At 35.8% G+C, this 16,941-nt stretch overlaps 1 protein-coding gene and 1 long non-coding RNA gene across 2 annotated transcripts in view; one reads left to right on the forward strand and one right to left on the reverse strand.

Annotated features, from left to right (window-relative positions):
• The window catches only part of LOC120439137 (Fc receptor-like protein 5), a 31,709-nt gene extending 15,002 nt beyond the window's left edge, over positions 1-16,707 (forward strand). Inside the window, exons 7-17 of the mRNA XM_039609863.1 lie at positions 3,648-3,947; positions 4,343-4,603; positions 7,943-8,191; positions 8,678-8,693; positions 8,796-8,863; positions 9,495-9,557; positions 9,652-9,711; positions 11,854-11,919; positions 12,990-13,052; positions 15,005-15,067; positions 15,448-16,707. Of these exons, the coding sequence (XP_039465797.1) occupies positions 3,648-3,947; positions 4,343-4,603; positions 7,943-8,191; positions 8,678-8,693; positions 8,796-8,863; positions 9,495-9,557; positions 9,652-9,711; positions 11,854-11,919; positions 12,990-13,052; positions 15,005-15,067; positions 15,448-15,455 (1,217 nt within the window). The 3' untranslated portion in view covers positions 15,456-16,707. The remainder of the gene's footprint in view (positions 1-3,647; positions 3,948-4,342; positions 4,604-7,942; positions 8,192-8,677; positions 8,694-8,795; positions 8,864-9,494; positions 9,558-9,651; positions 9,712-11,853; positions 11,920-12,989; positions 13,053-15,004; positions 15,068-15,447) is intronic.
• LOC120439152 lies at positions 740-2,118 on the reverse strand. The gene is made up of 3 exons (XR_005612414.1): positions 1,976-2,118; positions 1,311-1,420; positions 740-1,221 (listed from the first exon to the last, which is right to left on the reverse strand). It is a non-coding gene; the product is annotated as an uncharacterized LOC120439152 (long non-coding RNA).
• Positions 16,708-16,941: the final 234 nt, after the last annotated feature.

The following is a 16,941-nucleotide window of genomic DNA, read 5'->3' on the forward strand; positions in this document are numbered from 1 at the left end:
TGGTAAATCCAGTATTTTGGATAACCGTATTTTTAGTAATACACATTTTAAATTAATAAGTTTCCATTGTAAATACATCAACAATTCACAAAGGAAAAACTTCCAAATGTAAACCAATTTTTACAAAAACAGTACTTGTTTGGACTTCTTTAAATTGAAGCTGATAAATCTTTTTAACACAACACTTTTTGAAAGGATACATTTTGTCAAGATGTCCTTCTCCTAAAATGACAACCTTGTAACCATGGCATAATCACTTAATCTCAGGGCACAGTTGAAGCAATTCACACTATGGCTTCTTACAGCTGTGTACAAACCATCTGTTAATGTAATTCTGAATCATGTGAAATGAAAAATTTACCTGAATGTCATAAATTCTCATGAGCTTTGCTAGCTCCTCTGCAATCTTGCCAGTCTTGATGGCCTTGTCTCGGAACAAAGTGATGAGTCTAGGCGTGTGTCTGTCCAGCTCCTTGTAGAATTGAGTGTGCAGGTTAACATTGTTGATTCGGTAGGACTCTGCAACCACCTGTACATGAACAGAAATACACAGAAATGAACAAAGATGAATTAGGAACAGAATTGTGAATGTATTTTAAAAAGTTCTCAGGTTAGCAAAACCAGAGCAATTCTAGTCAGAACTAAGGCCAAAATAGAAAGTTATTCGTCATTCTTTGAAATGTTATCTAAAGGAAATTTAAATAAATAAACTTCTAGAGACTTTGTTTACTGTGAATGGGGAAAAAAATACGTCACAGAGTGATGTGTTGTCATTTTACATCTGTCATTTGCTTTTTGGTAAATTGTTTGAAAATCTAGACTTTTAAAAACTGGGAGAACAGTAAAGAGACAGACACACACACACACACACACACACACACACACATACATGTATATATACATACATATATACACATATTTTATATTTTATTTTTTACCTGTGACTCCATAAGTAGGCCTGGCCATCTGTCCACGACGTCTCTCACTCGTGGAGCTCCAACAGCTCCAACAATTTCTTGGCGACATAGGGCATAGGTTGTGTCCATGAGGACATAGTGAAGGCTAAAGTCCCCATTCTGTCTTGGCTTGAACCTCTCTTAAATTATTTCTTTCAGCTCCTCCACTGACTTTGGTCGCTCAAGTAGAGTAAGTTTCAGGGCGGTGTCTCGTTCAACATACACACGCAGCACATGCTTCTGGGCAGCAGCCATCTTTTGGTTCCTGGAAAAAACAAAACAAAAAAAAAAACACATTAATTTTTATGGAGAGTAAAGGTGATACAAACAACGTACACAAGTCCATAGCCTCACTTGAACGATGGGAAGTATGGAAAGACACCTGCAGGAGTGAGGCAGTTTATTCATGGACCCACTGCCCAGCCTTGACTTGTAGAGCTCGCTTAGTGGAATACCCCTCTAAACTATTAAAAGGATTTTGAGATTATCTCACAACCACATATTTGAGACTACGAAAAAATACAAACATGTGTCTAATCATGATAACACACTCATGTTGTTTAGCATTGTTCGTTTCATGCTAGCACACACACACACATAGCTCAACAGCGTAAACTACTGACTGTGTAACGCCGACACTTATTGAAATAAGTATACTCACAATACGCACGTGCATTGCCGGCGAATATGACAACCGGTAGAAACGGACAGTAGAAAGTTTTAGTAGAAAGTTCAAACGCATGGAGCTAGAACTGCCACCGTCAACTTCCGGGCAAGAATACAATGCATTATGGGAAATGTTGTCCCCACAGAAAACCGCCAAAACGTTACACCGTTGTAATTTGAAATAACATTACGTATTTGTCACATTCGAAAACTTCTAAAATTACAATTACTTGGATTCGAATTTATTTATAACAAACATTCACTGTGCACAAAGTACGAATATATTTCCAGTAAAAATAAAAAGACTGTTTATCGAAATTAAATTTAAACAAAACAAAACACATTAGACTTACCAAATTTAGGGCAGTTGATGAAAAAAAATTAAGGTGCTGGTCGTGGTGGGTTGAAGTTGGGGACTCTTAATCCACACGGGCTGGCCAAATCTTCCCCGCATCAAGGTAAATTCAAGATGGCTGACTCAGCTTTCCTGAGGGAGCGATAAGACTCCACCCACCAGAACGTCACTAATATATGCTTCTTAAACTTTTGAGCGTTCCAAACAAATTAGCTAAAAAATATTGAGCCCTATTCAATTAAAGTTGCATAAAAGCCAACAGAGCTCAATACTTTATAGTTTGCTCAACTACAAAACGACATTTGAGTGTTATGAGCTTATTAGTTATGAGCTAGAACAACTGTTAGGGATTACAGTGTATGTATGTATATATATATATATATATATATATATATATATATATATATATATATATATATATATATATATATAACATATATACATATATATATATATATATATATATATATATATATATATATATATATATATATATATATATATATATATATATATATTAGGGTGCAACAATACACAAAATTCACGGTTCGGTTCGGTTCGATACTTTGGTGTCACGGTTCGATATTTTTTCGATACAAAAAAATGTTCATGCTTCTTTAATTTGTCATTGATTAAAATTATAAATATATATTTTAACTCAAAAGTACAGTTTTTAAATTTAATGTTGCTGAAACAACAATGTAATAAAAGAATAAATCTATCTGATCGAGAAATCCCTCATCTTTGGAAAAGAGAGTTTATTACAGAGAAAAGGCTCTTTCCAAAATAAAAGCTATACTATACGCTTCTTCTGGGCTATATTCTCAGCAGCATATTAAACATATCAGGTCCCCATAAGGAGAATCATGTGCTAAAAGCTGTCTAAATGACTCGGGTAAAGTTTGTAGCATGCGTGTTTGTTGTTTTTGTCTGCTTCCACTTGTCTTTGCACTAGGATGATGTCGGCGTAAATGTGCAGTCATATTCATTGTGTTCCCACTAGTGCTGTCAGCGTTAATCTGAAATGACGTTAACACCACAACACGGCAAATCTCCGTTAACGAGCTACCGCGGATCGACCCGTGCGTGGGGCTGGACGGCGTCAACACGTTAACGAGCAAACTGCGCTAAGGCAGTAGTTCCCACCCATGTAATTGAGCATTGCGTGACACATCCGACATACTGTTTTACTTTTGTCCATGACGCGCTTACCTTCAGGGTCATACTTCACATGAAGACCAAAATAGTTCCAAAAGCCAGATCTGAATGTGGGCGGGGGAGGTTCAATTTGCCATGTTGCAATGAGCTTAGCTTCTGTCTTGCTAGCTTGCGCTGCGCTCAGTGGAGCTGCGCTCGACAGTGCAGCCTAGGCGGAGTAGTCGAACGCAGATCCACTGAGCTCTCAACACAGACAGCATCGTCAGAAGAAGAGTTGATAAAATAAATTAAAAATGTTGTATTGTTCGATACACATGCGTACCGAACCGAAAGCACTGTATCGAACGGTTCAATATCGATACGAGTATCGTTGCACCCCTAATATATATCTATATCTATATATATAGATATAGATATATATAACTTTTCAACATATATATATGTTGAAAAGTTTAATTTTGTCTTAAGAAATGCTACTAGACATGTTTGCTGAGAAAATCTTTGTTGAACAGATAAACCCCGTCCTGTCCTCACTGTGTCTCCATCATGGCTGAGTCCTGGAGCCTCAGTAACTCTGAACTGTGAGGTTGAACATCCGTCTGCAGGATGGAGCTTCTACTGGTATAAAGCTGTTCCTGATCTATCAGAGAAATCCTCCAGTTATGAGCTGCTACCTGATGGCAATTGGACTGCAAACACCTCCTACATCATTCATGGACAGACACACACAGCAGGATATGTGTGCAGAGCTGGAAGAGGAGACCCAGAGTATCACACTGATCACAGTCAACCAAAGTTTGTCTGGTCTGCAGGTCAGTTTGATTCTGTTTATCCTCTCAATAAACCAATTTTATGTCATAACTCTTGTTCACCAATTTTTCACCAAATTTCAGCTCATTAAAATTCAATAATGACAATTAAATGTCTGTGAATATTGAATATTTCCATTTCTCTTTATGAGCAAACTGAATTTCTTTGTTTCTTTTCATTATTTTTGCACTTTTATAATGTGATAATATGGAAACAACTATTTTTTTATATTTTTTTTCTTTGCAAGGAACACTTTTATTTTGGATATTTAAACTAATTTTATTATTTATAGTCATTATTTCTTACATAGGATTTGCATAAACAAGGTAGATTTTCATCATGATATTTTGATCCCAACATCTGTGAGCTTTGTCTCTTCACTGCATGTTGTTTCCAGATGTTCATTCAGCAGCGTCTCTCACAGTGAGTCCTGACAGAGTGCAACACTTCACCTCTGACTCTGTCTCACTGACCTGTGAGGGAAACTTCACTGAGGGGAAAGTGAGGAAGTTCTCTGAGGACGGCCGACTGTACTCTGACTGTAGGAGAATGACTGGATCCACATGTAACATCAACACATCAAAGTCAGATACTGCAGTGTACTGGTGTGAGTCTGGATCAGGAGAGTTCAGCAGTGCAGTCAACATCACTGTACAGAGTATGTTATTGTACACATTTCCTTAACTGATTGTTTTTCAATTTCAACCATTTAGAAGACACATATTGTGAATATTTATCCAATTTTCCCTCCGAATGTTACAGAATTCTGTGTGACAAAATGGCAGTTTTAGGTATATCTACAAAGTATTTTTATTGATTGAAACAAATTACATCCAAATTTTAGCCAGTGCCAGATTTTATATTTCAAAGATTTTTTTCTTTTAACATACAATAATATTTCATTCACCATTTTTACACAACTTTACACCCCTTTAGCATGTCATATAAAAACCCGAATTTAAATGGTTTAGTCTTACTTAATAATAAGGTTACATAATATATGTTTCACAGCATTTTTTGTAAGCAAAGACATGTTTCCTTAAAAAAACCTGACTCTTTTTACCCTATAAACAAAAAAATGTGACCTTCCCAAAACTGCTGTAAAAATATTGTACAGTAATATTTTTTTTCCACTTTAAATGACTCAGTCTTTTAAAATTACTTTAGCTTAAAATATACATTTAAAAAAATAATTGTAATTCTTTTTATTTAAACTCTAAAGTATGTTTAGTTAGGTCCACTGTTTTTTTTAATCAAAAAACAAAAAAAAACAAAAACAAAATAACTTCTATAAACTAAGGAGCTTGGAAAGAAAAGCATCTGGACTTCTTTAAGTTGATTGAAGATATTTCACCTCTGATCCGAGAAGCTTCTTCAGTTCTAGGGTCAAGTGGTCCCACCATCCCATGTCTTCAAGCAACTTAAAGAAGTCCAGACGCTTTTCTTTCCAAGCTCCTTGGACTACGATGACCTGGATGACTGAGAACCTTCACAGACATATTCTATAAACTACATTTCAAGAAGTCTTTGGTTATTATTTTCATTAGGTCCTAAGTTGGGTGAATGATTGGCAACAACATTGACCCATTTAGGTTTTCTGTAATGTCAGATTTATTTATTTATTTATTTTTTTTAAATTGACATTCGTGATCCTAAAGACCTAAAGATCCTAAAAACGGCTGTAAAAATTATTTTATAGTAATGTGGAGGTAAACAAACATGACATAAGAGACCTCACTTCTCACTCCAACTTTATTCTTCGCCTGAGAACTGACAAAACTGACTGCTTTCCCAGTGGAGGACAAGACTTGCATGGGCAGTCAGGACAAGCTGAAGACAACTTGTTCTCCACTGGGTGGAGGTTGGTGCTCCTGAAGGAAAAAGCAGAGTCTGTCAGTCCGGAGTATCAAAATCTTTGCATGTGTAAAACAGAAATGTTACTTCCCTAAAATCTAGAAATCCCAGTATTCAATGGCCATAATGGATATAAAATCAAAATTCTCAAAATACTACTCTAACACGTTAGTAAATCTGTAGATTAATATAACGCCATTTTAGTACAGGATTCTCACACAATTTTCTCCTTTGTGTATGTATTGTGACTTCCTTTTTAGCTTCTATTTAATCAGCGATTATGATCATAAAACAGCAACAATATCTTTTTTAATATAGCTCTTACATGTGTGTTAAGCTTTAAATCCTGGAGTAAATGACAGTGCATCACTTGGTACATCTAGGGTTATGATTTAAAATATCTTTAACCATGACTTACAATTAAAGTATTTACAAAACCTCTTTTAACCTTTAGCGTTCTGCTCAACCAACTGGTAGAGTACATTTTCAGACCCTATATCTAACTGAGGCTTTCACTGAAATTGAATCTTTTCTACCAATTGGTTTACATCTGTAATGCCAAAAAATCCACCAGAAGGCACTGTGAATGTAAATGGTTGGCTCTTCTTATCACAGCAAGAATGTGCTGAAATAATTTCCAGTAAGTAATTTTTGTAACTTTCTGAGTCAATTCAATTCAATTCAATTTTATTTATATAGCGCCAAATCACAACAAAAGTCGCCTCAAGGTGCTTTATTTTGTACAGTAGATCGCACAATAATAAATACAGAGAAAAACCCAACAATCATATGACCCCCTATGAGCAAGCACTTTGGCGACAGTGGGAAGGAAAAACTCCCTTTTAACAGGAAGAAACCTCCAGCAGAACCAGGCTCAGGGAGGGGCGGCCATCTGCTGCGACCGGTTGGGGTGAAAGAAGGAAAACAGGATGAAAGACATGCTGTGGAAGAGAGACAGAGATATATTAGTAAATACTGTAAAAATCAAGAATAACATGTAGAAATCACAAATATCACAACTAATTACCCTTTAACCAAAGTACAGTAGCTGGTAAATTAATTTTTCTAAGTAGTCAAAATTATAATTTCATGTTTAATAAGTACTATATGGATGCTAAACAATTGTATGGCTAAAAATCACATGGTCCTGTGGCATGAGACTCATGATACCATCCACCTTCAACCACAGTGTGTTTGAGGTCATGGTTTCATATGAAGCCAACAGGGCTGGCACTCTCCACCAGTATATTGCCAACAAACCAGATGAGTGGGGCTTTAAATTGTTTTGCCAAGCAAGTTCATCTGGCATCATCCACGACTTGCTGCTGTATCGGGGGGGGGGGTCTACATTCTTCAATGCTCCCCTCAGTGAAAAGGAACAGAAGCTACCTCTAAGGGGCCAAAGTTGTGAAAAAAACACTAATCAAACCCATAAAGGAACCTCAGCTGTTCACAAGTTTCAGCTTGGTCCAGAACTTGCACACCTCCTTGGGTGTCAGGTGCATTGGTACTGTATGACCAAACTACAGCGGTGGAGCTCCCCTGATGGCAGACAAAGACCTGATGAAGAAGGGCCATGGAGCCTGTTATTACAGGTCTGGTGAAGGTCTGATTCCAGTAAAATGGTCTGACAGCAAATGTGTCAACCTTCTAAAGAATTCTAAAGAATGGGTTCAAGCCTCTTTTATCGGTCAAATGGTGGAGCAAAGAGTCCAATGCAAAGATTACCATTCCATGCCCATCACTCATCCCTGTATATAATTAGCATATGGGAGAAATTAGGCTTTCTGATATACTATTACACCTGTGTAAGACAAGTTAAACATACATCCCTGACTTGAATACCTGATCTACAAGCGGGACTGTGCCCTACTGGACCAGAAATCGATGGCTCTCAAAAGGTTTCCACCTGGCTGTGTCTGAACCAAGTTAACAAGCCAGCATCTAGGGTTGAACAACCATGATTCAGCTCTTCACAACCACAGAATAAATGCTACACCCTAAGACCCCGGCAACCAATACGACAAGCAGTATTTATTAGCAGTATCTATTCTTATCTCTTCCTATATTATATGTCTTTTTTTTTTCTAAAAGTGTGCACCAGCTGATGTGACTGAAACAATTGTGTGTGATTGTGTCACAGATGATGGTAATGGTCCTATCCTGGTGAGTCCTGTTCATCCTGTGACTGAGGGAGCTTCTGTTAGTCTGAGCTGCAGTTTGAGAACACAAAAAATACTTTCCAATGTGTTTTTCTATCACAATGACAAACTTATTCAAAATGATACCCGAGGGGAGCTGAAGATCTCTGCAGTGTCAAAGTCTGATGAAGGTTTCTACAAGTGTCAGTACTCAGGAAGAGAGTCAGCACAGAGCTGGATGTCAGTTAAAGGTGAGCAGGATCAAGACATGTGATGCATGTTTTTTTTTTGTGAACCATTTTGATATTTGAGAACTAGCATGATTATCATTAAGTACAGTCATCATAAACAATAAAGTAATGTGCTGTCCATAAAAAAAAAATGGCTGTTTTGAAGTTTGAAGTCATTTGGTTCTACTTTTGCAATTATCTTACCATTTTAAATGTTTTTCCTAATAATTTTTTAAATTGTTTCTATTGTTATTATTATTTCTTTGAATTTGCAGTAGGTGTGTTATGTCCTGAATGCTCTTCTTTGCCTGTGTGGTTGATTGTTGGATTGGCTTGTGGAATCTCTGTCTTTATTATTGTCCTGCTCTCGTTTTATCACTATAGAAAAAAAAAGGGTGAGACCTTTTCCTTGATTCAAACTTCAAAATGTAAATGTAAAGATAACTGTGACAATTATAAAAGGGAATTTTATTTACATTAACAGTGAAACAATTGTCTTCTTTACAGATTCAAGCTTTATTAGGTTGGTATTTTTTTATTGTAGTAAATATATTTATTAACCTGCAATGCGTGCGTTTATCAGACTTTTAGCATGTAATTGTTATGTTTTTATTATGCCATACAGTCCAATGACCACCACCAATCATGTAGTCAACCAGAGTGAAATTGACAAACACAACTCTCTTGACCATGGTCAGTTCTTCTTTAAGTTTTCATTTATCCTAACTCTAATTCTTTGCTTCAGTTTTTGGTCAGCTGTTTTCAAATGAATGTTATTTAAAATATGTATTTAAAAATCAAAAGCTGTGAGACTGAAACTTTTTTCAGTTGAACTAAAGTAAAATGACAATAACAGATCGGAGTTAAACCAGATTTTTTTTTTTATACCTGACTGTATCCTTTATTACTTGATTGAAAGAATCTACAAAGGTTATTGTTGTATATAAATTACACATACTACAACATAATTATGACTTCAATGGATGAAAATGTATTTTTATTTATACAGTATGAATCTAAAATCTTCATTAATCTCTAAAAAAGCCTCAGGATTTTCTATCTTTGTAATTACCTCTAAAAACAAGTGATATCTGCTTGGCACAAAATAACAAGTACTCCTGGCTTGTTATTTTATTATTATTATTATTTTTTAATTTAGGTACTGCTAAGCTCTATGAATCAGTGACCCATGTGGGGAAAAAAACTGGAGATGATTTAATATATACAGTAGTTACAAATAAAGCTATTTTCTTGTTGTTAGTATTTTTATTTTTGTTTTTCTAATTTAAGGAAACTAATTTTGTGTGATATATTGGCATTTCAGGTGCAGGTAAAATACAAGATGTTACATACTCTGAAATTCAGCTTAAACATGTTGGAAAAAAGAGTGAGTATGTAAAAAACATTGAACATGAATATATAATTTTTCATAGTTGAGAAAGTTTAAATTCTTATAGTTTTTCATATGATTATCTAAACAGAGAATCATCATAAATCACAGGAGCATACTATTTACTCAGAGGTGAAGGTGGGAGTTGAAGGTATAGTCTTAACAGTCTCATTGTTTGCATTGCATGCAGTTTCAGGTCAGCTTAGCAGTTACCAAGCTTAACTACTTTCATAGGATTAATAAATATTGCCAGAGTTGAATCTTGCACACATCGAAGATCATTTGGATATTATTAAATTTGCCTGCTTTATATACAGTATTTTTCAACCAATTTGTGATTTATAGTTGCTTTCCATCGCTTTCTTAGATATATGCATCCCGGATAAATAGCTTTTTCCTATGTTTCCACTCTCTATTCATATTCCTAGAACAAAATTCATTGGATTTTTTATTTTGCTGGTTGTTTGCAGGTTGTACATGAACTCATACATACTGTATGCTATATATCTATATCTATATATCTATATCTATATGTATATATGTATATATATATATATAAAATATATGAGAAAAAAGGAGGACGTTTTTATGTGGTTGATTATTTTTTGTTGTAAAATGCTTCTTGGCAATGAAGTCTGTTAAATGGTCCCTTAAATGGTGCCACATTTGTAAGGAAATTGCATTTGAGCAACAAAGCTGAGTATGCGGGTTGTGCCCATGAAAAACTACTACAGGGGCTGGCAGTCAGGTGACTGAGTGGGGCCTGATTAGTAGCGCCTGTGAGGATAGACTGCTACAGCAGTCAGTTGGTATCTGCACCAAGCATGTCACATTTGACTGATATTGCCCATGCAATAGGTCAGCTTCAAGCTGGAATTCCACAAAAAGTTCCAGTGTTATTCAGAGTTGGCCCTGGTACCATCTCCAAATTGAAGAGGAAGATCCTTGTAATGGAGGATGTCTTCCCAAAAAGATCACACCACATAAGACCGTTTCCTCACCCTGTCAGCACTCAGGAAACATCTTCTACAGATTTGCAGTTAATGTTTGCAGGATGATTTAGCTGATAGCTCATTGTTCCCAAAATAAATTTCACAAATCAAATCTCCAGTCTCATGGAGCTGCCAGGAGGCCCTGCCATAATTGTTCTTCACCATCAGGCCCACTTGTACTGGTGTTAGCAACTTGTGCACTAGAACCTGAACATATGGGTGTGATTGGGTGATGTGGGATGTTGTAAAGAGTGCTTAGAGTACTCCTGCAGAGTAGAAAAGCGCTATATAAGAGTCAGTCCATTTACCATTACACTGGCAGAGAACATTTGGCATGGATTTTTTTCATAGACGTAGGCCACATACTCAACTAAATGGTAAATGGACTGGTTCTTATATAGCACTTTTCTACTCTCACTGAGCACTCAAAGCACTTTATACAACTCGTGCATTCTAAGCTGCGTTCTAACCCAATCATACAAGCACGTTATCTAAGGTTTTTAGTGTTTCTATCAAACATTCACTCGCATTCACTCTCCGATGGATGCATCGGAGGGCAAAATGGGGTTAATATCCTGCCCAAGGATATTTGGCATGTAGACTGAAGGAGCCTGGGATCGAACAACCAACCTTCCGATGAGTAGGTGACCCGCTCCACCACCTGAGCTACAGCCACCCCAGCTCTGCTGCTGCTCAACTCACAAATACATTTTCCTTACAAATATGACACTATTAAATGAGAAATAAACAGGATTCACAATGGTATAATATTTATTGCTGAGAATTATTTTTACAACAAATAAATCTTTTGTTACATTGTTTTATCTTTTACATAAAATCAATAAGCATGCATTAGCTGCAGTGTCAGTGACAAAAAGCTGATTTTCTTTTCAGTGTCTTAAAAATAGTTTTAGTCCACCTTTGAATCTGTCTATTAATTCAACAGCTCTGTATCACATTTTGGATGAAAAAAATCTGACTTATTTTTTTTTTTCATGTGAGTCTGATTTATGTTGAGGTCACAAAAAAAGTAAAGAAAGGAAACAAGTGGCAATGTCTGTCATCAGTCCCACTGAATATTGTTCAATATGCTTATCTTTTATTGAAAATATAAATCTTTTTATGCATTTTTATGTCTATATTCACAGTTTACATCAAGATTTCTAAATCAGTTGATGCTACCATACTCCTTCTTTCTTTTCCTTAGTAGAGATATCAATTGTCTTCCTTTCAAGTACATTATAATTGGTAATCATAACACTGCAGATCAGTGCTTTAAATGATCTTCTCTCCATTCACAGAAAAACCAAGTCCTGCAGCAACTAATGAGGAACTTTACTCCGAAGTCAGATTAGAAAGCAGTCTCGGTAATAAATATATAAGTCTATATAAAAATCTATAAGTTATAGAAGTGCATTCACGTTTAATCACATACATATATACATACATACATACATGTATATATGTACATACATATATAGCTGTGGTCAAAAGTTTACATACACTCATCAATGGCATGAATATCATGGTAGTTCTCAGCTTTTATTAATTTCTTTTGACACAGTTAAGTGTAGTCAACATATTTTCAATTGGGCTAATGTCAGAACTTTGAGCTTCTGGAATGAACTTTCCAATGGGTCAGTCCTAAACAACTGTATGTAAGTACAAGTTATTCAAATTTCTCACCACCTTGCCAAGGTCTGGATGTGGTTAGAATAATGAAAGGAGGACTACCTCCAAATTCTTAAACTTCACCCTTACTCAGTAGCTAGAGGGTTTAAACTTGGGCACAACTGAGTGTTTCAACAGGACAATGATTACAACCACAATCAAAGTTATTTTTTTAATCGATAAAGCAGGCTAAAAGTAACCTTCTGGAATGGCCTTCCCAAAAGCTTGATCTCAAAAATTAATCCAGAAGCGTGCTTATTGTGACCCAAAGCACTTGATCAAGGTGCAACTTGCTGAAGGACCTCTTACCAAAATATTTGTAAGAGTGTATGTATACTTTTGACCCTATATGTACACATTTGTGTAAACTGGGGAAAATCCCAAACAAAACATATACACCCAATTCTCTTTATTTAAAGGCCGAGGGGATGAGTCTGGGGTGAGGGGATGACTCACCCATCACTGGGGCGGAGTCAGTAGTTAAACAGGTCCTTGGTGGCAGGTTCCCTGAGGTGCATGAGATTCACCATGAGTTCCTTGAGGATCAGTATGTTGTAATGTCAACCAATGTCTTGGTTGACATTCCTTTGCAACATTGCATGGACATCAGGGCATTGCCTCTGGACTGGGACACTCACTGTTGTTGGTTCCCCTACTAAGAAAGGGGGGCCAGAGGGTGTGCTCCAACTACAAGGGAATCAAAATTCTTAGTAAGCCAGTGAGCCACTGATAGAAATGTATTCTCAAATCTCCTTTCTTATTATAGAAGACATTCCAACATATGCTGAGATCAACCGTCACAATAAAGCAAAAGCTAAGGAAAACCAGGGTAAGTAAAGCCTGCTATAATCTCCTGTGTTGAATTTAATAATTATTATAAAAATAATAATTTCTGATTAAAAATGAAGTCTTTTGTCTTATTTGTGTATGCATTTTAGTTTATATTAATAATTTACTGTCATAATTAATGATTGTGAATTCTAAAATTGTGAATCTATTTTACTTTTTTGTTTGTATGCACTCACAGTTTAAATCACTAACAAAAGCTGTGATATTGATGTTTGCTAGCCTTTGTCAATCGCCTGATCCTTTTTGGGTTGTGGATGTGTGTTGTTGTTTTGTTTAGGGGTTTTTTTTTTCTTCAATTTTTGGCCCACTGTATGCATCAGCTATTATTTTAAAGCAGTAAGATTTCAGCAATGTTTTATTTTTATTTTATGTCTTTATTCTGCATTAATGGTCCTTCGAATCTCAAAGAGATTTTTTGGTAGTGTCTCTTTATCTGTACCTTACACAAAGAGTTGGTGCACCCATAGATTGTCTTATAGTCTAGCTTCTGCATTATCTAGTGTCTGTCCTGTTCTAGGAAGCAGGGTTAGCTAACAGCTCTGAGTTGTAATGAGTGAAACTGGGGTTTTCTGTTCCAGAAAGAGTGTTAACTTCAACTCTTAGTCGGTTTCTGGGGTGACAGACTCTGTAAACCTAACCTGCTCACTGGCAGGTTTTCTTCTATAAACTCTGATTTTCTCTGACTCTCCCTCCTTCCAGACTTGAACTAGCTGATTGACACTCACTTTCATTTCCTCATTCATAAAGATGCATTGAGTGAATTAATTTGCAGAAGTTTATGTTTTTACAAGAACTGAAATCCTAGACTTGAATTAGTTTGCTTTTTTGTGTACTTAACATGACTGCTTCCACATTCATTCAGTTAGTACCAAGTATAGGTGCATTTTTCACATTTTTGTGTTCCAGGTGCTGTATGTTCATTTTTATTACAGGTTGGTGATACATTGTGCATTTCTATTTGTACTCTTTCCTTTTATTAGGTCCCCCCCCCTGCCCGGCTGTCCTGCCTTAGACATTGTCATATTGTGTACCATATACAATGTAATAATTGAAATAACATGGATAGAAATGACAAAATAAACAGATAATCCCTGAAAAGGAAGAGCCTATAGCGAATTTATAGAGATGATCTTGAAAACCAAAATGTGTTTGGAACAGTTTATCACATTTAGTTAGGAACAGGACCCAAATGCAGGACTTTCCTGGTTGCAGCAGTGAATTTATTTACAGTGTTACAACAAACAGTGCGATTTCCTCCGAGGCAAAATTCCTGACTCTCGTGCAGTGCTCTCCTCCCGATCTGCAGTGCAAGATTAATCCTAAATGACTTATTTACAGCAGTGCTCACTCCCTGCACTGAGCCACTGGGGACAGGTCAACTGTTGAGGACATGACATTGATTGCAAAAGCTGCCAGACAGGATAGGATTAAGAAAAAAATATATATACTGTTGTCTTCTTGGTCCTCTGTATTAAAATGAATGATCTGCTATTTTTTTTTTTTACCCATTGGCATGTTCAATTGCAGCATTGGGGATCCATTGATGATTGCTTTTTTCTCTGCTCATGCATGCGCTTAACACCGGGTGAACATATTCAGATTTGAACTGACTCTGATCAGCTGTTCTGGAACAGAAGACTCAGAGTCGACAATTTCAGAGTTAATGAACTTGTTGTTTGGTTTTAAAGTCAGAGTTTGATGAATATGCTTCCAGGAATGCTGCCATACAGGGGGGCTAAAACAAACAAACAAACAAACAAACAAACAAACACACACACACACAGCTTTGTGTAATAATAATAATAATAATATAGAATATTATGAAATTCATACGATTTATGTCAACTTCTATGGCTGTCCACAAGTTCAGCAGCTGTATATCATTGTTTTCTCTGCGGCATAAATGCATCCTGAGATCTCATTTCTTTTTAGAAGACAGTCCAATGTATGCTCAGGTCAACCGTCACAATAAAAAAGCAACCAAGAACAACCAGGGTAAGTAAAGCCTGCCATCCTCTCCAGTGATGAGCTTAAAATTTGACTGGAAAAATAACATGAAAATCTGCTTTACTTATTTTTACTTGAATGCATTTTAGTTTGTATCACTAATATGTCATACTCATTGACCTGTGAGTTAAAGAATTACTTTTTATTATGAGTTTACAGCTAAGCCTTTTAAATAATATTCTCTCCAGTCACAGTAAACTCGAGTCCTGCATCAGCTGATGAAGCAGTTTATTCTGAAGTCAAATTAGGAAGTTCCTCTGTAATTAAGCTAACATGACTGTTATACTTAGTGATTTATTTGTATTCTTTAGCTCATAATATTGTTACTAAATGATAATCCCTGTGTCCTTTTTGTGGCTGTTTTACAGGTCATTGAGCCGAATTGTAGCAGTAAAACCAACCTCGAGCTTTTTTTTTTTTGAAGCCATTGTATGCGCCTCTTATACAGAAATGTCTGTAGCTTGTTCTGTATTTTGTACAATTTTTTTAGTGATAGTCATCATCATTATAATATACAGTATACAATATATATATATAATATATGGTACAGACAAGGTGTTTTCATTTAGTGTTCATATTATCTGTATTCACTTAATAATAAAACATGATATAAAGTTAGCTTTTAGAGTGTAACATAAGATAGGTTCCTCTATGGGCACAAAGGAATACTATAAATGCATGTATTGAAAGTTTTTGAACATTACCTAAAAGAGGACTGCTATAATACGGTATGGATTTAAATGTGTGAATAAATGCATTTCTTCATGGAAATTGTATGCAGTTATAGTTTGGGTTTTTATTTTGGCCTGAGCAGTGTTTTTGTTCTATCATGATATAGCTGTACAATATAATTGTAAAAATGTAAAGGATTTATCTTTGGTAACTTTCAAATAAATGACCATGTATACAATATGAATAGCAAATCATAGAGACAGCTTAAAGTTAATCGACATTTAGTACTGGGGTTCTATTATTTTGAAAAATGAGTGTTTAGAAAATCCAATCAGAGTAAATTCTCCGCTATAAAAATTTTCCTCTTTATTGGACCTAATAATTTGCTCATGCACCATTTTTCTTCCGATCTTCACTGAAAATGGGAAAATACTATTTTCAGACCAAGACTCTCAAAATCTCAAAATTTTGGCAAGCTGGGTTGGTCAAAATTCAACCAAGTAACTTTTTTTTTCCCGCAATTTTGAGACCAACTGAACAGCTTTATCCTTTCGTCTCTGCATATAATGTTGGAACACCTGGGCTTGAGGTACCCCTGTTCTGAGTGAGCTTGGTTATAAAATTGCCCTCCTTTCTGCAGTCACACCTCTCCATTGCTGTCTGTCTGGATTTTTGTTTAAAGCCTTCTGACTTGCAAGCCAGGATATAGCATGATTTCTTGAGTCATTTTTTGTTGCTTTCTACATGCTTTGCTATGCATCCTGCATTAATGATGGGCAACACTACAACATTTTGGTATTGACCCAATGTAGTGTAGTGTACACTTTATGTAGTCCTGTATTGATTTACTGTTTTATGTAGCACCAAGTTCTTGGAGGAATGCTGTCTTGTTTCACTCTGTACTGAACCACTGTATATGGTTGACATGACAATAAAGCCGCTTGACTTGAAATATATGTCTGCAGTTGTTAGATGTTTTTTTTAGGCTGTAAGCTGTAATCATCAAAATTGTAACAAATGTAAACAATGAAATATTTAACTTTACATGCAATTCAATTCAGTTTTATTTTTAAAGCATCAAAATCACAAAAATAATAATACAGAAACAAAAAAAAAGTCAGACCACCCCCTCCAGAAACACTTCTTTTTAATAGGAAGAAATCTCAGAAATACAAGCCTAAAAAATAAAT

This window comes from Oreochromis aureus, linkage group 3 (genome assembly GCF_013358895.1).
Source record: "Oreochromis aureus strain Israel breed Guangdong linkage group 3, ZZ_aureus, whole genome shotgun sequence".
NCBI classification, from domain to species: Eukaryota; Metazoa; Chordata; class Actinopteri; order Cichliformes; family Cichlidae; genus Oreochromis; species Oreochromis aureus.